General features: G+C 37.5%; 2 protein-coding genes across 5 annotated transcripts in view; both read right to left on the minus strand.

The window, feature by feature from the left end:
* ncapg2 (non-SMC condensin II complex, subunit G2) lies at positions 1–12,658 on the minus strand. The gene is made up of 27 exons (XM_004081118.5): positions 12,521–12,658; positions 12,218–12,319; positions 11,359–11,529; positions 11,080–11,194; positions 10,157–10,314; positions 9,906–10,040; positions 9,700–9,794; positions 9,465–9,621; positions 9,287–9,379; positions 9,087–9,212; positions 8,822–9,001; positions 7,893–8,045; positions 7,519–7,741; positions 7,350–7,447; positions 5,611–5,781; positions 5,465–5,535; positions 5,233–5,386; positions 4,975–5,148; positions 4,777–4,893; positions 2,738–2,884; positions 1,879–1,978; positions 1,564–1,766; positions 1,350–1,484; positions 1,154–1,257; positions 976–1,076; positions 778–877; positions 1–699 (listed from the first exon to the last, which is right to left on the minus strand). Exons 2-27 carry the CDS (start codon positions 12,293–12,295, stop codon positions 648–650), a joined length of 3,411 nt encoding a protein of 1,136 aa, XP_004081166.1. The 5' UTR covers positions 12,296–12,319; positions 12,521–12,658; the 3' UTR covers positions 1–647.
* A 200-nt stretch (positions 12,659–12,858) lies between these two features.
* esyt2b (extended synaptotagmin-like protein 2b) overlaps positions 12,859–25,483 on the minus strand; it is a 34,915-nt gene continuing 22,290 nt past the window's right edge. For 2 of the 4 annotated variants that reach the window (XM_023950030.2, XM_078938191.1), the window contains 13 exons: positions 25,294–25,376; positions 24,934–24,982; positions 24,383–24,472; positions 24,215–24,310; positions 20,237–20,311; positions 17,890–17,976; positions 17,636–17,785; positions 15,416–15,765; positions 15,183–15,281; positions 14,801–14,932; positions 14,584–14,689; positions 13,869–13,918; positions 12,859–13,794 (listed from right to left, as the gene is read on the minus strand). In XM_023950030.2, coding sequence (XP_023805798.1) covers positions 13,725–13,794; positions 13,869–13,918; positions 14,584–14,689; positions 14,801–14,932; positions 15,183–15,281; positions 15,416–15,765; positions 17,636–17,785; positions 17,890–17,976; positions 20,237–20,311; positions 24,215–24,310; positions 24,383–24,472; positions 24,934–24,982; positions 25,294–25,376 — 1,437 coding nt within the window. In that variant the 3' untranslated portion in view covers positions 12,859–13,724. Of the gene's footprint in view, positions 13,795–13,868; positions 13,919–14,583; positions 14,690–14,800; positions 14,933–15,182; positions 15,282–15,415; positions 15,766–17,635; positions 17,786–17,889; positions 17,977–20,236; positions 20,312–22,910; positions 22,974–23,387; positions 23,490–24,214; positions 24,311–24,382; positions 24,473–24,933; positions 24,983–25,293; positions 25,377–25,483 lie in introns of all 4 variants that reach the window. The other 2 variants (XM_023950029.2, XM_023950028.2) reach the window with 2 other exon arrangements.

Here is a 25,483-nt window from a genome sequence, read left to right on the forward strand (position 1 = left end):
TGGTGTTGTGAGTTTGCTTTATTTACTGAACAGAGATGTGCACTATCAGCACCTGAAAATTGAATACACCATTTATGGAAAATAAAATATAATTTAGAACATATTTCTAAGCTTTGACCTCCAAAACACTCAAACAAACCTAAATAATCTATAAAATTTGAATCATGTAGTTCATATAAGCATTTTTGCATAATGAGATAAAAAATATTCCTCTATAGGGGTGAAAGCTGTGATAGTTACCCAACAGACACATCTTACTTATATTGATTTATAGTTTGTAATGATTAAAAACTAGATATAAAAACATGCAGTGATGTTTTGATTTACAAGAAAACATGTAAATTAGGATCGTGGAAAAAAACAGACAACAATTCTGTTCATTTAAGTCACCATGTTTTTAAACATTGTCAAAGCTTTTTGCTTTGACAAAATAAGACATGCGCACTGTGAGGAGGGAAGTAAACAGAGAAAAGAAGGAAATACAAAAGCTTTAGTATATATTTAAAAATCCATTTAGAGAAACTGGAACATTATATGCTTGTTTTCCGTCAAGTTCATCCAATATTGTGATTTCTTTGCTTCTAATTACGACACAAATATGAAAAATGAGGAAATAGCTTCCTGTTCACCATGGCAACAAATTGATGTTATAAATGCAGGATCTCATTCAAAGTCTTCACTGAAGATTCATAGATGGCCCTGAAGCAACAAAGGGAGTGAAATTAGTCAAATGAAGAATTACCAGTACGAAAAAGATGCTTTTTTCCTGTTTCTCACCTCTGGATTTCTCCATCGTCTTCATCAGAGATGGCGTATTTGTGGATCTGCTGCTGGATGGATACCGCTGCACTCTTCAGCCCAGCTTCAGAACCTTTGGCTAAAGATGGACAAACACAACATTTATACATATATTTATATAGATTTTCTTTAACATGAGCTTGATTTTAAAATAAATATTCTGGTGACTCAACCCACCCCCCTTGATAACTGCTAAAACACGCAGAACGGCAGCCAGCTCAGAGAGGCTGCTTATGGCTTCAGAGTCCAAAGATGAGCCCACCTCTGTCAGAAATGACCTAAGAGAAGAAAGAAAGCATTTCAGCATCTATGACATGTTTTTCATGAATGTTTTAAAATACTTTTAAGGCCATACTTTGTAATCTGTGGTGACTTCAGAATGACCGACAGCAATGTGCTGGACAAAGGAGGCATCTCATCTACTGACTGTGGGGCGATCACTTCCTCTGGATGAGCAATCTGATAAAAATCCAAATACTAAAAGCTTAGAAGAGGCATTTCTCTCATTAACTTCAATTACACTTTTTTATTTTAGCCGAGTCATCTCAAACCTTTTGGAGAACACGTCTCTTCTCCACAATGATGATGGCAAAAATGGTAGAGAGGACTCCACTGAGAGGTTCTCTGTCCCAGGTTTGTGCCACTTGGAGGAAGTCTCTCATACCCGCGACGACTGACAGACACAGCTGAACCAGGAGACACGAAGAACAGCAACCTCAAAGAAATGTAACGCCTTCACAAAAGAGAGTAAAGAGGACAACATGCCTGTTTTCCCCCCTCTGGATCCTTTCGAAGCCTCTTTGCCAAAACCTCGATTATCTTCTGGAAAATATTGGCCACCACCCCCAGAATGACAGCAGTTGGATCCTCCTTGCTCTCCTGATTCTGGTTGTTGTCCTCGGGTACTTTACTGTTTGCCACCTCCTTTAGAATCAGCAGCACAGCAGGGATGCATCGATAGCCTCCCTCTGCACGCGTGGAAAGAGGTTTTTCTTTTTTCCCATTTTCATCAAAGCACAACGGTTCACCAGATTATATGGAAGAGTTCTGACCCCGAACAGGCACTTTTAAAACCCTCACCTGAGAGGAGGAGGACTGAGCACAGGTGGAGGATTTCACTGTAGAACTTCTCATCGCCCAAATCCACAAGAATAACATCACAACACACGGTTAAGAAGCTCTGGAAAAAATGTACAAATGTTAGACGTTAGAAACACTTTTGATATCAGTCAGACTGGAGAAACAGTGAACTAAGAAATGGCAAAGAATAAGAAATAAAACGGAGAGTTTTGTACATGGTGAGTGGGGACAGAAGCAGAACGAGACAAAATTCACTCAGCAGAACTGCAAGATGTGGAAGGAGGAGGTTAAAAAGACAAAATTCTGTACTAAAAACTGTTTTTATCTGCAGGGGAAATGTGCTGCTCTGAAAGGAAGAAGCCAGAAGTTGTAGGAACAAAAGCATTTGATTGAATCTGCCTGCTGGGAAATCACATCACAGGGTTTGACAATAATCTGCATAAATAACCTTGCTAAAATGCGCCGGCGTTTATCCGCATTTCACTCTTTCTTTATGAAAAGGAGAAAAAAAAAACTGGAGCTGCACGGATTGCAAAAGCCTCCGACTGTCGTAGACGGAAAGCGAACAGGCGTTTATTAAAGCGATAGGCCTCCCGCTGGTGTGATTCTGAGGGGAAAGACATGGCTGCTCGTACGCACACATGACACATTTGCTTATGCGAGCTAAGACCACACCCCTGAGTGACACAAACACAGCCTCATATCTCGTTGTGAGACATTTTCTCCGCTTGACAGATAAAAACACTTGATTCTTGGCAAACAGGCTACATTTTCTGCATTAATCTGGAAAAGATCAACACTAAAATCCCTTCTAAATATTGTCCAGCTGTGTATAAAATTAAGGAAAAGCAGATGTTACCTCAATTATTTGAGCAGCCAGCAACTGTGACTTGTCTGATTCCTCCTGGTTGCTGCCGGTTTGTTTAGTCAGAAAGGGCAGCACCCTGTCTGCTACCCAGACTGCCACATGCTCCAGGGAGAGCAGGTACTCCCGGCCTTCTGTCAGCTAGGAAATAAAGCAAAAGCCTTCGGTTTATTTTCGACAGTAACTTTTTTTACAGCTAAGCAGAAGGAACAGGCTCCTGGCCAGGAAGAAACTGGCTGTTAAAGCAGTCAGCTGGTGAAATGTGTGAAGTCGAAACTGCTCCAGAAGGTGTTGAAGAAAGGAAACGAGAGAAGAATTATTCTTTTACTAATATTGTTTTTGTTATTTATAAATCTGCACATTATCTTCAGCACGCACAAGAGATAAAGATACGTTTTTAACAGGAGTATAAATGTTTACGACGTCAACATTTAGACGTACAAACAGAACATGTCAAAGCAGCAAAAGCTTTTATTCCTTTTACTCACCACTAAAAAGAAACGTTTTTCACTTTATTTACCAAAATAAAAGAAAATTAGTTCTAATAAAGTATTTGCTTTAAAGCAACAAGGTCTACACTTTCATTTAGTTAATTGTTATGTCGATTTTTGGACACATTTGTTTGCCTAACTAGAGGTGTAACAATTAATCGACTTCATTGATTTATACTCTTACGATCCAAACAGGTCGATCTGTCTGGGATAAATTATTAATTGAAGAGAACTATACAATTACTTCAAAATTAAAAATTATACATTATAATTGATATTGGAAAATACAATCCGGATTGAAACACTGTAGTTTTATTTCACTATAATGCAAAAACTACAAAGTGACATCACAGCGGACAACATACGTGATGACAGCAAAAAAACATATCAGTCCATCAATCCAGTTCAGTGTGTGGAAACACTTTGAATGTTCCAATAGTTCGTATTATTTTGGTGTGGAAAAGAACAGTGGGCTGAACTTTAGAAAGGCAAAATGTGAACGGATTTGCCATTAAGTCTTGTTTACTTGCTTGTTTGTACACATATTCAATTTACCGTACACTTGACTATCTTGCAAGAAATGCCAGGAATGTGGAAAACGTCAGCTGCAGTGTTCAGCTGCAGGTATTTATCTCTGAGTCACACCGGTTGAAGTTTCGAAACAGGATTAGGTTCATGAATTGGATTGTTGAAAATGAACCATTATCGACTATAAATCATATCAGCAACCCCAAATTATAGGAATTGAATCGTTAAAATGAATCATTGCACCCCTATGTGTTACCTGTTTTGAAAATACTAGTTATTTTAAATGATTTCAAAACTATTTTATTTATAATTCATAGTAAGCTGCAACTTATCTTTTAAAAATGTTGTTTCATTACCCAGTAATATTGACTGGATGTCATTTATTTCCCCCTAATGATAACTATTTGATTGCTTTCCCCATTAAAGAACTAAATCTTCCTCACAATCTGAAATCTGATCGTTTATTATAAGCATAACAAATTTTAAGCAGTTTTGTCGCAAAAGGATTGTTTTCTTCTGAAACACAGAGAGAGAAAAAGGATTTTTTTTTTCCATGAGCAGACATGAGATGACAGTCTGCATGCTGTTGTTCTTCTCCCCTGCTGTTGAGATGAAGGTTGACAGCACTCGCTATCGTTTCTTTCTGACTCGCTGGAAACACCAAATTCTCCCTCTCCTGCTGCGTTTTATGAGATACGAGATAAAAATAAAAGCACGGGTCAGATCTCCAAGTCATGCTGGTAAATTTAGTCACGCAGATTCAAAGAATTGTTGAAATATTTACAGTCTGGAGCTTTGAGTGCGGCTTTGTCTTCATGAAAATTATTCTTTTTGCCAATATTCTTATTTTTACTGAGATCAGTTCCCACCTGTAATTACCTTTTCAGTAAACTAAAAAGCTAAACTTGTTCATAAAGTAGAAGGAAGGTGCTAAAAGATTGCATATCCATGATCAAGTTGGTTCAGATTGAAAAAATTCAAGTTATAAAAAATATTTAAAAAAATCAAACATACGTTATGTTGTAAATGAGCACCAAGGCGACCGTGGAACATAAACGCTTTCAGTGCCGTCTCCGTGCTGGGACACTCTGGGATTTCTGTGGTGGAGCTGAGGTGACTGTACAACACTGACTGCATTGAGAAAACACAGATTAAGCTGACGACACAAGAGCAAAGACAAAGCTAAATGGATAGAAAATCTATCGATGATACCTTCCAACTGCCCAGCACTGTGTGGAGCTGCTTCAGAGGTTTTTCACCAAGAGCAAGGACTTTATCTCGGGTTGGCGTGTGGCTGAAAAGGTCCTCCAGGTATGCTAGAGCCAGGTCTGGTTTGGCCTCCACACTTTCTTGAATACGAACCTTTCTGCGAGAACCCTCCTTTCCCTGATGTTGATAAGTTGTTTTATTGTTTTACCAAAAAAGCTCTCGAGTCAAAACCAAACCTGCAGGATGACTTTAGTGACTGACCGCTTGCTTGGGAAGAGATGCGCTGAGCCAGTCAGTGATCAGTTCAAGGACATCAGCAGCCTGTCCCCAGCTGCAGATACAGTCCAGCAGCTGGCTGTACTGTTCCGGAGCCACTCCAGACTCCATCTTCCTGAGTCTTGACAGGACTCCACAGCTAGACAGAGAAAAAAAAAGACAAGTGAAGCCAAAAAAAACCCAAAAAAGTACCATATAGAATTCTTCTGAGGCTCACCTAAATGTTGGAACTGCAGCTGGAGGCAGAAATGATGCCAGTTTGATCAGAGGAGCTGTGGCTCGCTCATCCTGAAAAACAGTCAAGTGTGATCAACACTCATCTCATTAAAAAGTATACAAAACAAAACACTGCAGAAGAAATACCTCAAAAGCCTGGAAATACTTGGACATAACATTTCCAAACTTGGCTGATGTGTACTTGTACGCCTCTTCGTTGTGTTTCAGTGCTTTTTCAACACTTCTCCAGAGGATGACCACAACTTCCAGCAGCCCCGCCACAAGAGCCATGTCCTGACCTAAATGAACAGGGGGGGCCTGCAAAATAAAAGCTTACTTTGGACTTCAATTATTACAGACACACATAGAACAACCCTTTCAATTCCAAATATAACAAACAAATGTGTTTCATTACATTTGTTTATTATTTCCGTTAAATCAAGATTAACTGCAGCTATTTCACAATAAGATTCAGCAATGAAAGAAGCTTTTTTTTCCCGTTGCATCCCTGAACATTCATTTAGCTGTAAAAAAGAAGGCATTTATGCCAACTCTAAATGAGATTATAGGGAGTTTCTTTGCACATTTCCTAATTTTTTCCTCGTTTTGCACATTTCACCTTTTAAATTTGTGAATTAGCGACAGTGTGACAGGTTTGAAAACTAACCGCTCACCTGCACTTGGTACTGAAGAGAGGAGAGGAAAGCTTAGGCTACTTTTTATTTGTTTATTGCGACAATGTTTTTTTTTTGTTATGCTATTTTGACACCACTTTGTCACAACTATTTTCAAAGTAATCTTACTTTTTTTTTTTTTGTTCCACAGTTTTTATAACAAGAAATAAACACGCAAATGAGCAGAATGGAATGCAGCGTATTTATGGGATAGAGTGCATCAAACACAAAACTGAACCCATCGGCTCCTTGGTAAGGCTTAAGCAGGAAAGTCGGCTCCAAAGACGTACCGGTACATGAGCTGTGTTTGGCTAACAGTAGCGCAGTCTTTAAAATCACTTGTTGAAATGGCTTTGCAGTCAAAAAATTAAATGTAAAATTAAATTTACAGCAGGTGTTTTTTGGTCATTGCATGCCTCCTATTTTAGATCTGGATTCATCTTTCTCCACGTAACAATTGTTCCATTTAAAACTTAATGCTACAATACTTCATAAAAGGGTTTAAATATGTGGAATCTATATAAATTCATTGGTGTCAGGTTTCTTATTACTTTTTTAAATGATTAAAGACTCATTCCAAAGAAAATAGAGTTTATGGACTTTTTGAACGTGTTCTTGTGTCATTTTTCTGATGGAGGACATAACTTAAGAAAGTCAAGCTTAAATTTTCACTTCTTTATTGGAATTGTTGTGAATCTGAAACAGATGGGGGAAAAAGCAGAGCAGATTTTTACGTTGATAATTCGCTGGGCGGGCCTCAAGCTCCCTGCTCCGCTCCAACCCGATCCATCCACCTGAAGAGGACTAGATCCACGTACGTCTTCATTTTCCTCGACTGAGCTGGCATCTGGTTCAAAACGGTGTGGCTAAATAGCTCTGATATTGCTCGCCGTTTTGCTGCAGCGGTAATGTTAGGTTGGGGTTAGAGGAGAGAGTGTAAACAGATGCATGATGGGAATGGGGCAGGCTTACCGTACGCCAACAGTTTTGAATTTTGAATGAACTATAGCTGCTTTGCAGAAACTATGTCCTAGAAACGACAGTTTTTTGTTTGGAGAATGAGGCTAAAAACGGCATAATTGTAATTAAAAGACCACTGGGAGCGCTCAAAAGATGATTGGAGTAGGTCTTTAAGTTTTTACAATGATACAAATTATGAAACAGTAAAAAGTAAGTTTTTCATTTAACTGTCTCCAGATTGCTGTCTCTTACTATGCTGTTCTCCTTGTTGTTGTCAGTGATGTCCATCATGTCACAGTTGACCTGAACGCAGCTGTTCAGAGACCGCCGAATAACCAGCATCAGCTTTACTGAAAGAAAGAAGCACCAGGTGGAGAACAGACTTTAAATGGAAAACTCCGTCTATTCCGGAAGTCCTTACTTATGTTAGTGGGGGCTGTGTGCTTGTGTGCAAACTGGTAGAACTTCCTGGCCGCCATGGGGTTCATCTGGATGAGGGTGATGCACCTGCTGCACCACTCTTTCTCCGATTCGTTGACGGGGAAGAAGGACTTAAAGAGCAAGTCCACAATCCGTTTGGACACAGACTGAGAATCTATAGCCAGGCGGGCCATCAGGTGGTCCATGCTGCACACGTCCCAGAACTGGATACGTGGAAAGAGGTTATTTTTATGTTTTGTGTGACAAACCCTCTAGTTACAGGATTGTTTTATTTGTTCACTGTGACGTTTTCCATCATGTCATCTTATTTTGGTAATTATTGGGCAAAAGACAGAAAACAAATGTAAACAGTACCTTGGCGGCACGAACAGCTTTAACCTTGATGAGCATGTCGAGGAAAGCTATGCGGACTTTTTCCGAGTTGTCGTGGATGCTGTACTTTGAAGTGGGCAGGAGTTTTTCCAGAAGGGGGTGACTCAGAGGGTTGTCCAGCACTAAAGGCAGACACTGAGAAACAAAGATGTAATTATAACATCTTTATTTTACAGCATTTTTAACCACATTTAAAACGTCTTTAGATTTTAGTGTTGATGGGGATAAACAGACATATAAGTAGATGTTGGTGCGCAGTACAAACATAGTAAACAAACATATATCATAATAAAAATATATTAGGCTTTCCTGATTTTTTTTTACATTTATTCTGAATATAAAAAAGACAAAAAAAGCATCAATTTATAGTGATTGACAGCAATAAATCCACTGTTGTATCTCTTTGTCCTCTTATCAATAAGGGCATTTTTGCTGAGTATTAATATTTTGGCATTGACTTTATTTAATTGACCAAAGACAGATTGGCTAGACAGTTTAAGCAACATATTAACATCGTTTTTGAAGGACTTTGGCTTTTATCTTGTAATTTTAATTGATTTTTTTTTATATTTAAAAGGCCTGTCGTGTATTTCAGGTTTGCTCTACAATTTGAAATGAACAATGTTTTGAGAAACATTCCCATCTTAACTGTTGGCTTTGAATTGCATAATTAGAATGTATGCATTTGACTTACATCTCCATAGAAATGTTGAATATTGTAGATTTTTGTGCACATATTCAAGCTTTAAAGCTTTATTTGCAGAAGCAGATACCTCTGTTAAAGTGGTAGCAGCTTGCGCTAATATTTGGGATTCGGGCAAAGAGATGTGCATTTTGACATGACTTCAGCTTCCTTAATTATTATTTTCAAGACGATCTGCGAGCAGAACTAGTCAAGGGATGTTCCCCACCTTGAATACTGAGCAGCGGACATCCGGTGAGCTGCTGTCAGCGGCGAGATCCATCACCAGCTTCTTCAGGAAGTCCGTGATGATCGCTGGAGGGAGGAGCTCCCAGTACTTTGCCAGGATTTTACAGACGCCCAAGATGGCGCCGGAGCGCACAGTGGGGTGAGGGTCATCAAGCAGGCCCTGAGAAAGGATACGAATTCAACAATCTATTTTTAACTTTCCTGAAATAGTAAAAATGTTGAATATTGTAATTTTAATGCCTCACCATTGCAGTGTCCAGCTGCCTCTGAATGTTCATGTCTATGTTCTCTTTGCTTTGCTCGGGGTCATGGACCGGAAAAGCTTCCGTGAAAAGAAACGTGGAGTTCGCTCGCACCTCAAAATTGGCAGCCTGAAAAAACAAAACATTTAAACAATGCAAAATACAAGAACGCCAGCATGAATGCAACATCAACGCATGCGTACGCTGAGAGCTTTCCAGAGTATTGGCTTGTAGAGGTCATGGAGCATCTTGTCCACATTGGGAGAGCGCTTCTTTGTGTGGAAATAGCTCACAATCTGAATGAGAAACAAACACCACAGTTGGCTCACAGACTCTGCAAAGATTTACCAAAAAAACAAAACGCCGTTTTCTGTAGAATACCTCCCGAACTTTGGCATAAACAGGTGACATTCTATGAAGAAAGATGGCGTTCTGCATAAAATCCTGTATGCACACGCTCTCAATCTTCTCCAGGAAATCCCCATCAGCCTTCTTCCATGCTCTGAAGTAGATCTCTGCGATATGAGTGGTCAAGCCCCTGAACACAACGCTTACCAAGTAAATTACCTGATCTTAAATCAGACCAGCATTCATGAGGATCAAGCGTTCGTCTTACTTGTTACAAAACTCCAGCTCGTTTTTAAAGGTGCCATGAATAGCCCAGATGAAGTCCAGACTCCAGCTGAAAAGAAACACCAGGAATCGCTTTCCCTGTAACAAAGCACTCGTCATCAGTCTGACGGCTCAGTGAGGAAGCTGCAGCCACAGTGATGACCGGCCGTGAATCACAGAAACAAAGCCACTAAACATCAATGGACTCACATCATCGCTTCGAATGTAAGCAGGACGCTGAAAGCACTGAAGCAACAGGTCTTTGATCTGCTTGTTGTCCTCTGACATGTAATCCAGAGTCAGGAGCACATCATGGAGGCTCCACACTCTCTGAATTTCAGCCCCCTGACAAAATAAAAAGACAAAAACGATAAAGCCACCTGGTCCCAATACTTCTATTTCTGAAGCCGCGCCTCTTTTTTGCCTTGGATCTCATGAACTTCATGAGAGATGTTACTGACTGGCTTTTTTGCAGTGAAGCTCTTCTGCAGAGAGATGAGGAAAGCAGCCCGACCAAACTTTTCCATGTCCTGCAGGCCCTTCTTCCACCAGGCCTCATACAGAGTCTGTATGTGGACCTGCAGAGGAACCCCTAACACAGGAAGCAGCTCCAGGAATTCTGAGGAAAGAACCCAAGCAGAACGTTTTCACTGAGATTCACTCAAATGCAACTGGTGTAAGTCTGAAATTCAGATGTCCAGGATATTTTTTAATGGCTCAAATTAAGTTTTGCAAATAATTGTTTTAAAACATGCTGAAGGGTAATTTTTTAAACATTTTCTTTGCAGTTTAGTTAAGTGTGAGTTCAAGGTCAAGCTTACATGGATGAGTGTCATGTGATCAAAAACCTACCCTGCTGTGAAACCTGTAAAGAAACTAAACAGCCAATGATGCATTTAGCCTAAGATAAGACAACTATGCCATCTAGCTGTGTGCCTTAAAACTAGCAAACTGGACGTCTTTATCACAAACTAAAATGTTTTTTTTTAAACAGAATGTTATGCTTCTGAAAAAAAATCCAATGAAAGTTGGATTGATATTTCAGAGAGAAGAGAAGAAGGCCACCCATTTAGCTTTAAATTAGGTGGAAATGTGAACAATGAAACAAGGCGTGAAGTACATCAACATGATATGTGCAAGGTCTACAAAATTGATTACTTTTATGACCAGAAAATGGAAAATTTTGTTCAACAATCAGGCAGAAAGAGGAACTCTTCATGCTTGGTGGATGTAACACAATATTTGGGCTCATTTTTGTATATAGTGTTGCTTTTAAATCCCCAACGTCTCTGCAATAATCTGTCAAAGGGATTAACAAAAAAATGTTCAAAGAAAATGGCTGTAAAAAACAAGAAACTAGTAGATTTATATTTAAAAACCTTACCATGAAGACTGTGAGCAATCTTTAGCAGTTCATTATAGGTGTCTCCTTCCTGTAAAGTCTTTACAGATGCTGCAGCCACCAGCGTCACTGCATCCACGACAGAAGTGGCATGTTTCTGAAAGAGAAGTTGTGGGATGGATGCATGAGAAGATCTCAACAGATGGAAAATTCCTATAGCTAAATGTGATTCTGTATAAAAGAAATGCAATGTTACAAACAAGTTTATTTAGTTAAGTTTAAGCTTAAGAAGAAAAATCTTTCTGATGAGTAAATTGTCACCAGCACTGCAGCCGAGTCTGGCTCCATGTCCTGCTCCTCTGAGTGCTGTGGAGGCAAATCCTTCAGGGTGTTTTGAAGCAGAGACTCCAGTCTCCCCCACAAAACCTCTCTCTGGTTACTGGGCATCTCCTGCACCACCTCCTCAACGTCGAAGGGCTCAGCTGTGTCTCTCTGCTCAGAAGTAAAAAGAAAACCCCAGGTTATGGAATGGAATCAGATTAGGCGAAAAAGATAAGAAAAAGAAACAACTTGTTTATTAAACTGAAAGGATAAATTAATATTTTGGATATGTGTTTATTAAGAACCAAAAATAGTCTCAAACAATATTAATAATCATAAAACAAATTCTTGTCACACAAAGCAAACTACATGCTATGCATTTAAATAAAAAACAGGCAAAATCTATAATTATTATTATTATCATCATTATTATTATCATCATCATTATTATTATAAAGACAAATAAAAGATGTTTGAATTTAATGAGCTATTTTTTTTAATCTAAATTTTAAATTTGCACACAAAAACAGTAGCTAAAACATTGATATTAAAACTGAAAACATAAAATAAAAATAAAAACCTAAAGCTGAGCAATGCATCATATATAAAATAAAACTTTTTGGCGTCCACGCTTGCTTATTTGTTTTAATTTGACATTCAAGGCTTAAAAATCCAATAATTACAAGTCTAACTAGAATTCCAGAAAATAAATAAACACATGGAATAAAACTACGAATAAACTAAAACCAGTACCTTTTTTGCTTCTTAGAAACTTCATTTTTTTAGGGGCTCAGTTGAAATTAAAAACACCCCACAACATCCTAAACTTAAGCCTTTAAAACAACTGCTCTTTACTTACGTGGAGCTCAATGAAGTGAAGAAATTCGTCCACATTTTCTTTACCAGCGGCTTCTAAAAACGCCTCTCGTTTAGACATGATTGCTCCCCAAATTGAAGATTTCTAATACAACAGAAACACTGTTAGCAGTATTTTAGCGGCTACAGTAAACACAAGCTACGAAAAGGAAAACAAACATGGCCGTCTTCTTCTCTTTAGCATTTGTTAGAAGTTGTAAACAAAAATCTATCCACGTCTGCAAAATGTTTACATTATTGTCCAAAGTCAAAAATTCATATTATTAGTTTTATTTCGTTTTTTTACCCTTTTATAATCCGTTTTGAGTCTCGACAGCCGTGAAGTGACAGCCGACCATTACGGCAGCAATCCCCGCGCAAATTTTGATTCGTTTTTGCGTGATGACATCATACGTTCCTGATCCACGAGCCCCGCCCTCTGACGCCATTCATCTTCAGGGGAAACTGCAGTTCCACCTATACCCCACACGGTGGCGACAAACTACTACAGAAGTGTTATTTCACTTCAATCTAATGCAGAATACTCCATTGCTTTATTTTGTTTTATCTTTTACTCCATTGTTTTATTATTATTATTATTTTTAATCTTTTTAGAAATAAAAGTTAAAAAAAATAAAAGCAGGCTTCACAAGAGTAAAGGATTTATTCAAAAGTCACAGGGCATCATATCATTCAAAATAATAATAGTAAAGAAGGCAAAAAAACAAAAACTGGATTTTTAAGGCACGGGATAGATAACAAGAAATGTATTCAAAGTTTCAAACAATTATAACAACATAACAAAACATGTACAAGCAAAGATATAGATGCATTCTCGGCTTTTTGAAAAATCAATCATTTTTGTCTTCACTTAGTTTCTTCAACTGACATGTTTTTGCACAAGCAAACCCTTTTTGCAGTGTTTGTAATGTACAACATTTGTTCATAGCCCTAAAACATAATTTTCCCCCCATCAATATTGCACAAATCTCCTAAAATATACAAAACAAACATTTTATCATTTGCATACAGTTTGTGCATCCAATGTTTTAAATCTAGCATAAAGAACAATTTTTTTTAAACAAAACAACATTGACTGACAACAACAAACAAAGACTGCTACTTCAGCCTCCCTTTCTGTTCCTTTGGTTAGACTTCATAATAAAATTATAATTTAATTTTTCACATTTTGCTAAACAGGGCAGAAATAAATAAGAATTTCAGCAGATTTTACTAAAAAAATCCCATTTTAAAAATATAATGCCACTAAAACCCCTGTAAAATTCTTGTTATTGTGTATCTAATAAGTCTCATTAAATAAAACACTGAAAACAGAAATAGAAGACAGGTCAATTAATCATTACAAAAAAGAAAAAAAAACTGGAAATGTCTTAAAAATCATTTTTCATGCTGAAATTATTCCAGTAAACTACATATAAACATACATAAACACAACAGCAGAACCTATTTCCTGTCATTTCATGGTATTTTACAGCAGACGGGAGTTTTCCTTATGAAGGGACGGCCTCTTGACTGCTTCTTCTGAGTTCAGACGCTAAACCGTCTTCACTGAGGTTATACCTGTAATAACAAACAAAATTAATGCTCAAAGCAACAAAATTGACTTTCACAAGAGTGACAAGAGAGCATCTTACCACTGTGTGCATCCTTTTAATATATCGTCCCCACTTAGATCGACCAACACCTACAATTTAGGGCAAAAAAGAGGACAAATACTGTTTGATGATTAAAACGGAGTTGGCAACACCATGACAGAAACAACAAGAGCAACACAACAAAATATTTTACAAGATGGATAAGATAGATTTTTGAACCTTGTTTCCTCCTTTGTTTTTGAATTTTATAAGATTCCAACATTGGAATTTGCATTTTCAATCTCGTTATTTTTTGTCTTATTTTCTTTTCTTCAGTTCAATTTCCCTTCCATTAAGTCACAATATGGTTTTTATGTTCTAAAATACCATAAATGCATACAACTTTATGAGCAATTTGTCTGTTATTTGTCAGTCTCCAGTTTGTTTTTCCCTTTTCCCGCTGATTTGCTGCATTGCTAATTTGTACTTTATCTTTTTCTTTTCATCTTATACCTGCATTTTTTTTAGTTTAGATACGTGGACTGTTTATAAACCACCTTTCATTTTTAGAAATCTATTCACAAATACAATATTTTTGAGAATGTTTCTCTTATATAAAAGTTTTTGTTTCCTATTTTCTCTTTTTTTTAAATAAATCCTACATTTATTTATTGATCCCAAATACAACATTGTGTCCCTCTATTTAAGCTCTTTTTTTGAAGTTTTTTTAATGTTTTATGTATTAAACTAGGAAAAAAGAGGAAAAAAAGTTCACCTTTCCCAAAAGGCCTTTGTGTTTGAACAGTATGCTCCCTCCGTTCTTAACTGCTACATCCAGAGTTCTTCTGTGGAGCTCCACCATAGAAACGCTGAATTCAAACCTAAGAAAACAAAATTTGACCACAACAAGAACATTATTTTACTAAAGAATGAATGCAGACATATTTATGGCTCAATAACAACAGGAGATGTTTCAAGCTGTGAAAACCCACGTTTGATCATAAACAGGGTTCAGAGTCTTCTTCATGGTGCTCGTCCTTCTCCTCCCCGTCCGGCTCTTGTCAGGCAGCAGATACAGACGTATGAAGGGATCGGAGCTGTCTTTGGTGAAGGCTATCAAGTTACTACGGAAACACAAGCACCATGTTACACGGAGAATAGTTCCTAAAGAGTATAACTTCAGGTTTTCTGAAAAGTTTTTACAGTTATTGGCTAATATCCAACATTTAAAATCATACTGTTTGGATGAAAATAAAGTGATTTTATATAAAGTTAAACTGTGTCCTATTTATTCTCTTATTTAGTATCTAACAGAAAAATAAAAAAGTTGAAATAGGAAAACAGAATCCGAGTTTTTTCCAGTTTGGAACACACCGGCAGGCGTGCACCACCACTATCAGCTTGTTCCTCTGTGAGCTGTGCCGAACGGTCAGCTGGACCTCACCCAGGGGGAACTGGCCAAGACCTGAGCCACTGTAAAGACCCCACAGAAAGTCAGTGTCAATTCCACTCTGCTGGGGGATGTTACAAAGCAAAAAGGAGGTAAACATTTTACAATCAAAATACAGCCACACAGACAGCTATACATCATTTTTTCTGGCTTTTACTTCTGGAGTTGCCGAAGTCTTTGCTGAAGCTCCAGGGTGGCAATAGGCAGCGAGATGTCAGAGGCCAGGCTGGGGGTGGACTCCTTGTGACGCAGGTGTTTTTGGGAACCAGAAATACAAGTGCTCAGGTTTGAGGTGCTGCAGCAAGGGCTGGCTGAGTAAGGCTCGCCGTCCTCATGGTGGAGTGTGAAAGTGGAGCTCTTTGTGGGGTGCTGAGGCGTTGTCGGGAGCAGGGAGTCAGAGACTGACGGTCGCAGGGAGGAGGCTGTGGCGGGCTGAGGGAGACTCGATTTCCTGACTTGGACTGCCGAGGGGAGGTCTGAGAACACGTTTTTCTCCAGAGATAGAATCTAAGGATGACAGCATTAGAATTAAAGGTGTGATTTTGATAGATGAGGAGGTATGAGGTTTTATAATGTTAGGGGCTTTCATGTTTTTTATGTTCTAATACCAAGTTTGGAAAGACTTTTTTAAAAGAAAATTGTGTTTTTGGTGGGTTTTTTTGTGTTCTTGTGGCATTTCCTCTGAAGATGATGGACTTATATAAAGCAGATTTACCTTAAATGGTCACATGATCGTAGCGGGACTTTAAAGGTCCATAATATTGAATAATTTTGAACCTGAAAAGCAAATTTTGATTTACAACATCTATTCGAAATTGCTGTTGAATTTGTCCCATAAAGCCCAGTTATTAGTGAATTTTTGAAACGTATTAAGAGGGAGATTAAAACAATTGTAAAACATAATATTCCTTTGAGTACCCTATTATATTTGCTTGGTGTATTCCCAGAAGACTTTGATGACAATCAAATATATATATACTGCGTATAAAAATAAACAATAACAGGAAATTGAATCAGTTACTTTAAAAGGGGCCCAAGTCCCCATTTTTTTCAAAATAGAGATATTATATGTTCTATGGTCTTTAAGGAAAAAGCTGCCCCTGTTTAATTCAAGAAGGGCCCAAGTCCAGAGACTTTAGTTTGTCAGTCCTCTGAAATTATAAAAGTGAGGTGCTTCATATTATAGCATTTGTAAGCTGTGAACTGGTGCTAAATCTGGGTAAAGTATTAATCATTTGGTGTAGCCTCCCTTTAAGCTATGCAATTAAAATCGTTTCCTGGAAAAACAAACCTCTTGGACTTGGGCCCCTTATGAACTAACCGATTCAATTGGAAAATGTAGCATCAACTGAATGGAAACAAAGAATCAAATACACAAATGATAACATCTCCACAACTAAATACAAATGTCTTTAAACGAACAGTAGATGGCACACGGTTAAACTTTTTTTGGGGTTGTTTTTTTGTACTTTTATTCATGGTTCTAGAAGTTTCTGTTTAACTGAACTACATGTCTCATCTTGCCTCAATGCAATTTTTTGTTTTAACTAGAACAATTACTGTGCACTATATTGGATGTGGACTTATGGTCGAATGTGTCTCAGTGAATTGTTGTTTATTATGTGTTGTGATGAGAAAAGAAAAACAAAAAGTTCAAAAAAGAATATCTTCCATATCAAGAATAAAATTTTAGGGTCGGTCAGTGTTTTATCACTGCATTCACTGCTTTATGTGATCAGCAGGGAATCAGTTTTAGGAAATACAGTTCATCTCTGTGCTATGAAGGCCAATGCAATTTACAGTTCAGTTTTCTTTAGGAATTAACAGATCTAATATATTCTTCAATATTTGAAAAAAGGTTTATTTTCTCAGGGTACTATAGGAGACTTAGAAGCTTTTAGACGCTAACTCTGCCTCTTTTTTTTTTTCAAAACAAGCATCTTTGCATCCTCAAATGCTTTTTTTTATTGAGTTTTGAGTTTAGAGATGTATAAGAAGTTGTCAATCTAAGTCAAATGTTTGGGTTAAGTGCTACAAGCAATGAAACAATTAAAAAGAAATGCTTGCAAGGGCCTTGAACAGCTCTCAAGTACCACTCCCAGCTTAAGCAACCCTAAGTGCAGCAACAATCATTAGTGAGTTATGTTAGAAATGATATCTGGTCTTCATACAAGAATAAAGAATTAATTTATTCAGTGTAAAAGTACTTGTGGAGCTGCACTTGAAATATGCAAGTATTCGAGCCAATTTCTGCAACAGCTCACCCTCAAAGTTGATTGTAAAGTCTGCCAGTATAAATCTGCAGGTTTATGGCTGAAAGCACAAGCTTGTGCATCGATGATGCACGTAAACAGGAAGCTATAAAGTCCATTTTTACCCTTAGAGCCATCTTGAGTTTGACAGTGGAGCTGGGCCCAGAGTTCTTTAGAGGAAAGCACTGAGTCAGCGTCATGTCTTCCTCCGACAGCAGCGAGCTCAAAGGCACGGTCAAGTTTCCAAGAGTGGATTTATGCTTCCCATCTTTTACCTGTTTGGAAACGATAGAAAATCCGCTTTCATACAAGTTGGAAGCTTTTGATTACATTAACTTTAATCAAGCTGTGCTGGAACTGTGTAAAAACCTGTTCTTACCTCCACTTCCAACTCCTGCCTGTTGGGATTGTGGACGAGGAACGAGAAACAATCTTCCCACAGGGGCTCCTTGGTCTTGTAGCGAACCTTTATGAACAAAATTGTTCTAATTTTTTATGTTTTTCAGTCCCATCTCTCAGTAGTTGGAGAGTTTGATGTGCCAAACAACCAACATTTTAATCAAATCAAGGACAAAAGACGACGAGAAATTTTGAAGGTTTCTCAGGAGAGCAGCCATTCTGCAGCTTTGATTAAAAAAGTTTAAAAAAAAACCTGTTCTTTTCACAAAAAATTGACTGTTTTGTGACTCCTGCAGAAAATGTAACTGAGGACACGTCTGACCTTTTACAGCAGACTTTTATGACTCTGGTGGTGATGTTGTCATGTTTTGCTCCTGTCTGCAGTGAGATTTAGTTTTTAATATGTCAGGGATTGGATCTGCGCTTTCCGCTGTCTTAAAGCTCTGCGGCATTTTGGTAAACAGTCAGACAATCTCTCTCAGATGACTCCAAAACATAAATATTAACGACAGGCCTTTGTTTTTCTATGTGCACAAACAGTGATGATACTGCAAAGAAGGTATATTTGAAGTCTAAAAGCTGCTGCACAGGTAAATAAATGTTAAAAAAAAAGTTTAGTTCAATTTCACATAAAAATACCAACTTCCATTATCTTTGGATTCATTTTAAACGCATTCAGTCGTATTTAAATCATGATTCTGCCATTTTTAGCCAAAATAATTTAAAAACTAAAAACCTGTTTCATTTTCTAGGACATAATTTCTGCAGAGCGGCAGGAGTTCATTAGAAACTTGCCTCTGAGTTGTGAGTGGGACTGTTGGAGCTCTCTGTTCACGTGCTTTACTGCTTTGGTTTTCACCCCCTTACACACCCAAACCTAACGTCAGCGGCGCAACAAAAATGGCGAGCACTACTGGAGCTATCCAGATGTACACGTTTGATCCGGATTTCAGCTCAGACGAGGAAAACAAAGATGTACATGGATCTAGTTGTCTACAAGTGGATGCATCAGAATGGAGCAGAGCAGGGAGTCTGTGGCCCGCCCAGTATGTTCTCTTTTTTTAAAAATACAATCTTTTTCTGCTGTTTTTTTTGAATGCTCCCGATTCACATCAATTTGAATACAGAACAACTCAGAAATGCAAGTTTCATCTTAATTTTCTTTGTATATGTCCTCCATTATCAGAAAAAATCCACCAATACATTTTCAAAACACCCAAAACATAATGTTCATCGGAGTGGGTCTTTCAGCAGTTGGATTTTGTCTGTGTGAAAGCATCAACTGTAAATTAAAACAAATACTTATATCTCATTTGTGCTGCACGTCTACATTTTAAAGTACAATATTTATCTAATACGTAACAGAAAAACTCTGAAATATTCACAATTTCAATAAAATGAAGTCTTTCGTTTTTTAACCTCTGGATTGCCATTATTTTTTAACAATAAACCTTTTTATTATTTATAATATTTTTAACTTAAAATTAAAATCTTTTGAACTTAAATTTGTATTTTCTTGTTGTTTCTTCCTGCCCACTTTCCCTAAACCACCAGTTTTTACTTTAAATGTTAAACAAAAAAAAATATTTTTTAAGGAAACCATCACTGTTTTCAACAAATTTTTACGTAATTCATTTCACAGTCTTTTTTTTTTTAATAAATGTGAAATACAATTACAAGCAATTTTGCCACCACAACTTTTTTTTTAATTTCAATTGAGCCTTCCTTTCTCTCATTTATTTTTGTTTATGTACAAAATATTTCAGCTGACCTCTCTATCATATTTATAATACTTGTTTCTCTTAGAGACTCTGTCCTTTCATCTATTTCAGATCTTTGTTTACTTCAGATTTTTTTCCTAATTGACCTTCCATACTTTTGTTTTTTCCTTTAATGCAGAATCACAACCTTTTTAATTAATGACTAAAGACTCTTCATCTCTTCCCAGTTTGATACCAATTACTTTGCACTCATCTTGACAGGTGAAATATTTCATGCGGACCACATTTCATCAACAATGAGTCGTCTAATGAAGCTGCTTCCATTTATTGACTTCTGTTGTTATGAATTCTAAAAGTAAATTTCCCATGAGGCATATCTGGTGGACAAACTTCATAACTTAAAAAGTCAGTTAGCGGTTATTGTGTCTCATACAACCCATCATTTGTATTCTATGATCATTTGTGTTACTGTGATGGGTGTTAGAAAACAAATGGGTTACAGGATTAATTGGACAGATGCTTTCAATCTTTTAATAAATCGTTTTTTTTTTGTCCAAACAGTATTAAAATAAAAGAGAAAAAAGTAAAAGCCAAACAAACACTCACCTTACTCTCAATTGTTTTGTGCCCGACTGTGAACTGGACATAAGGACTGGGTTCACTGATGTTCTTCTTGGCCGACTGCGAGACATTCAGAAATAGAGATCGTACTCGCTGTGACACACAGTTCAATAACAGTCACTCAACACACTTTTGTCGACTCTGTTAAGCACAAATCGCTGAAAGAGTCTGTCGATCAAACACGAGGGAAGATCATTGTACAGACGAGCAGGGCTGCAGGCAGAGAGGATGCCACTGTCTCCTCTGATGGCTACATTTAGCATGCTTGAATTCTGATGGTTAGGAATAATAACAGAAAACTCTTACTTTTGCTTTAAATATCTTTTTTTTTTATCAAGAAGAACTGATTTACAAACAGAATTTGTTGTTTTAGTTTTTTCAAGGCAAAATGTTTGTCATACCAAATTATTTCTATTTTTTTTAATGAATAAAAAGTGCCACGCCTTGTTTGGGGGTTGTTTTTCTGACTATTAAAAATATATTCCTGCATTTTCATTAAAAAAACATATGCTTCAACTTGCTATTTTCTGACTTTATGTAAAATATGATGTAATGTCAATATGATATCTGGAAAAAAGCTTTGAATAAAAAAAAACAATTATTAAAATTAAGGTAAATAACTGAAATCACTAGCATTTAAAGGTTATCACACTGACTTGGTCCTTGTCAAATTTGCGTTTTTCAATTTTCTAAAAATGTCAAGGCTGATCATAAATCTTCACTGTGTCACAGTTAACAGCTCAGCTGACTATGTCACATTCTTTAAACCGCAGTTGTCTCTGTTCCTGTTTTATGCAGACATGTTGTTTCCTTCAAAACCGAAAAGGAAAGCAGAGAATTTTTTTTGGTATCTTTTATTTTTTAGATTATGCACTTGTGTTTCAAATTCCTTCAGCGGAGGGTCTCCTAAATTACAATCAAACACATAAATAAAAGACTTGTTATATACTTATTCAATATCTAGGTTTTTTTTAAATTAACAATTGAAACTATCCATAAAAGAAGGGACAGTTTTATAGTTTACCTACAAGAAGATTATGGACTTTGAATTCATACAATGTTTGGGTACCACATAACAGAATTTAGGCTAAATATAGCAACATTAAATAAAATTTAATCTATATTTCAGTACTAGGTTATAATACATGATGGCTTAGTTAAATATTCAGGTTTTAAAATCAGAACTAGCTTGATGCTGCTGGTGCATAAAAAAGGTATTCAAGCGTCTGCAGGGAGTCCTGTTAGACTTTTAGGGTGGAAATAAATACACAAAACCTCAAAAATGTGCTGTGGCAGGATTACACTCTTGAGAAACTGGTCTTTTCCACATACAACATGGAAAGATGAAGGTTGTTGTGAGGAGTGACGGGAATTATTAATCAATTTTTTTTTTAAAGTCAATATTTGGAGAAATTTGTTAATTAAAAGTTAATTAGGCCAGAAAAAGACTGAGGTATTCTGATGTCTAAAGATACATAAAATACACATATATGTCATTTAAGATATCTGTTAATGATAACAAAGACAAACGGAAGAAAACAGACTGTGTTTTTTAAAAATGAATAACAACAGATGCACAATTAAACTGCTGAGTATCAGAAACGAAGCTGTGTAGAGAAAGAATCTGAACATCTGCTGCACCATAGAGATAAAGATTAAAATCAGATAAAGACGTAAGACTGATGACGCAATGTATATCTTTTCTTCTCACAAAAACAAGGTGCACACACTCTATCGAGTGCCACTCCTTCATTCTATGAATCATCACAACAATGGAAGATATTTCGTGAAAATGTGTTAGCTGGAAGTGGAGAAGAGCCTCTTTCCAGAGAAATAAAATAAGGAAAAGAATTGTGTCACTAACAAACTATGTCATTTTCTGCAGTGATTGCTGAACAAGTTAATTATAACTGCAGTAGGGGATTGTCAACAAGCCTGTATCTACATGTATGCGTGCTGCAAAATGCATGTTTTTTCTTTCGGTTTGCACAGAACAAAGTTTCACAGTAAGGTTGCATCACTTTCTTAGAGGTAGAAATGCAGGTTTGACTGGTGTGATGCTGCTAGGTCAATATGCATTTGGGAAGGAGTGGATATGTGGGAGCTAAAAGAAAGGTGGAGAGGAGCAATGCTAAAACTGAGGACATTAGGAACCATTCAGGCTCTAATTTCCTTAAAGGCTCTTGTAAGAGACTTAGGCACAGCAAAGCTTCCTGTAAATTATAAATACAAAAGTAGAAGCCTTAGAATTGAGTCCTGTGGAACTCCACATGGAAGAGAAGCAGCTGTCCAGCTGCAAATGAAAAGTTCTCTCCGACAAACCTGCCTACAAACCTTTGAAACTAAGAAGCAAATGGATCTGTGTAGAGCTTGAGCAAACAGCAATAAGTGTAAAGTCTAAGGAGACAGTTTTGCCTCATAAAAACATTTCCGAGAGCAATATCAAACTTCTGCATGCAAGGGGCATGGGCTGTGAAAACAACATATCGCTTAAGAGAAAAGGAGGGCACAGCACAACCAAGGCATAACACACCCTCATGCACATTTCACATGTCCAATAATCAGCACAATGACTTGACACTGGATGGTGCACTGGAGAGCCAGCACAGGTGAGACACAGGGCTATGATCTGTGCATGCAGACCAATTTCCCACATTACCTTCAAAACCTTAAAGACTGAGACTTGCTTCAGCCCATCATAGCTGAAATCTGACAAGTTGCTCTTTAATCCACAAGAGAAGTGGGGAAAAGAAGCACATCCATAGTTAGTTGGGGTATGTTAGCATGGTTACAGAGAAAAACCCAGAAAAAAAGCAAAAATCTGAACGTATAAGTGAATAAGGAGCCACTATTACCCCGCAAGGATGATTGTTGTTACTCCCTTGAGACATCATACGTTTCAGTAGAACTACATGCTGGCTCTAACAGCTAAGAAAGCTGTGCAATTGTCTTATACAGAAGGTATAAAATCAATTGATGTATTAAGAATTTAATCTACAAAAATATTGCTGCATTCTGCGGTTTTAAAGCATCGTGTTAGCTCATTAATGAGACCTTTGAATGCCGCGGTTAATCTTCAGCTCACATCACTGCACACAGCTGATGCTAACAGACGCAGAGACACTTGTAGACTCACGAGTACAGTTCTACACTCAGACGTATTGTCCTCATAAAAGACGAGGCCAGATGCTCTCCTCTCACTCAAGTTTCCGCAGCCAAAGCTGCCTGAGAAGACGAACTTCATTGAAGATAAAAAAAGGGGGAAAGGGGAGGGGGGTGATGTTTATTAATGCTAAACCTTTAATAAATCTAGACAAGAATAACAGATCTTATCCTGAGAGAAAATTCTGAGGTTTCTGGGGAAAAATGGCATTTATGGTGTATGATAAGTATGTAGGCCGTCTACGTTTTAGAACATTTCAAGTTAAACAAATGTGCACGTAAAACTTTAAGATGACACAAGAAAGATCTGCTAGCAGATTTTTAATGTAGAAATTAAAAAAAAAATCATAATCTTCATAATAGGTCTGGGTCTCAATTCCAAAATACCAAACCAAATTTTTAATATACAATTTTGTTCAGAACAACAACAAAAAAAGCTACTGTTATAAAAAAATACAAGAACCCTTAAGGAGAATCTTGCATTTTATACATTTTTTCTTTGATTCTTTAAACCCAAGCGCAGTTTCTGGCCTCTATTAGACAGCAATGTTGAGAAACGTTGACATATTTCCAAAACAGTTAAGGCCTGCTTCAAATCACAGACTGTCATACTCTACTTAAACAGCAGGTCACAGCTAAAAGCGGTCTGACCCAGTAGTTATTCCCGCAGGATAATTATGCAATAACGGCGATATTTCTTTCTTGCTCAGACAAATTTGCTGTTTAATTGGTTCTGTTAATGTATTGTTTATGTGTTGTGCAGTGTCATATTTTAGGAAATGAAAAAGCATCTGAACGTACTGGCAGGTTCTTGGCTGAGTCCAGATACACCACCAGCAGAGCCGACGACAGTCCCTCGTTGGCCAGACTTCGGTCCGCACGCACGCTTCGCAGCACCTGATTAGCAGCAGTAGACGCATTAACACTGGAACAATGATTACTGTGCTACATAAAGTACTTTTTTTGTACCTGGTCCAGCTTTTCAGGAGAGGAGAACAGTGACAGCCACTCCAGTTTTAAGTGGAGTTTCCCTGTAGGGGCTTCTTCTAATTCAAACCACTGCAATGATAGGGGGGGAAGACACTTGTATGAGGAACTGTTGTGTGTTTTGAACCATCACCAAAATCTAGACACAAATTAACCATCTTTTGAGAGAATGTATTCTTCCTGCTATGCTAAAACTTTTTTCTTCCTTGTTTTTTTTTTTTTTACATTTTTCTCAGAGATACAGTCAGAGATACAGGACCAAAAATATATTTTATTCTTTTTCCTGCAGCTCAGCTCAACTTAGTGTCAAGGGAAAAATCGATGCAGTGACTGCAAATTGCAAGACCAGCGCGCTCAGCTGTGAGCCTTACTGCATTCAGCTGCTGGACATTGGTCAGATCTAACAGCCTCCATCCTGTGCTATTCTAAACAGTCTCACACATCTCATTACCCCCTAAAACCACACATTTCCGTCAAACACTAAACCCATACTTAAAAAAATGTCAAATAAACGCAGAAAAAGAATGAGTTACCTCATCAACTCTCTGATGTTTGTGCAGCTCGGCCAAATCAATCATGAGGCTGCAAAAAAAACCAAAAGGCAAATAATTAGTGGAATGAAGTGAACGAGCTGTAAGTGGAACATTCAGACTTTTAAGCCACAGGCGAGGGACTTGTTCTTGACACTGATTTGCTGCTGCCTGTTGCATTGTGTTATTGCCTTAGGCTAAAAACTTACTAACATTAACAGGGTTAATAGCCTTCCAGCACTGTTGTACTGCTCCACATGTAACTCTTAACTGATTTCTGATTCCTGTCTGTCAATCACAAAGCACATTTTTCCTGGTAGAGGCGATAAGATCCCTGCAGGCCAGGAAATAACAGAAACTCACCTCCCCAGGAAATCATCTTTGTCCGGATCTTCGTCAAACAGCTCGATTTCAAGGTGTTCGCCTGAGTGCTCGTACACCAGAGCCTAATGCACACAAGAACGCCATGATAAATAAATGTTTGGATAAGCATGGGCATATTTGGAATTATCCAAATGCTTAAGAGCTCTACTACACATTCAGATTAGACAAA

This window comes from Oryzias latipes, chromosome 20 (assembly GCF_053564925.1).
Source record: "Oryzias latipes strain Hd-rR chromosome 20, Olatipes_Hd-rR_3.1".
Lineage (NCBI taxonomy): Eukaryota > Metazoa > Chordata > Actinopteri > Beloniformes > Adrianichthyidae > Oryzias > Oryzias latipes.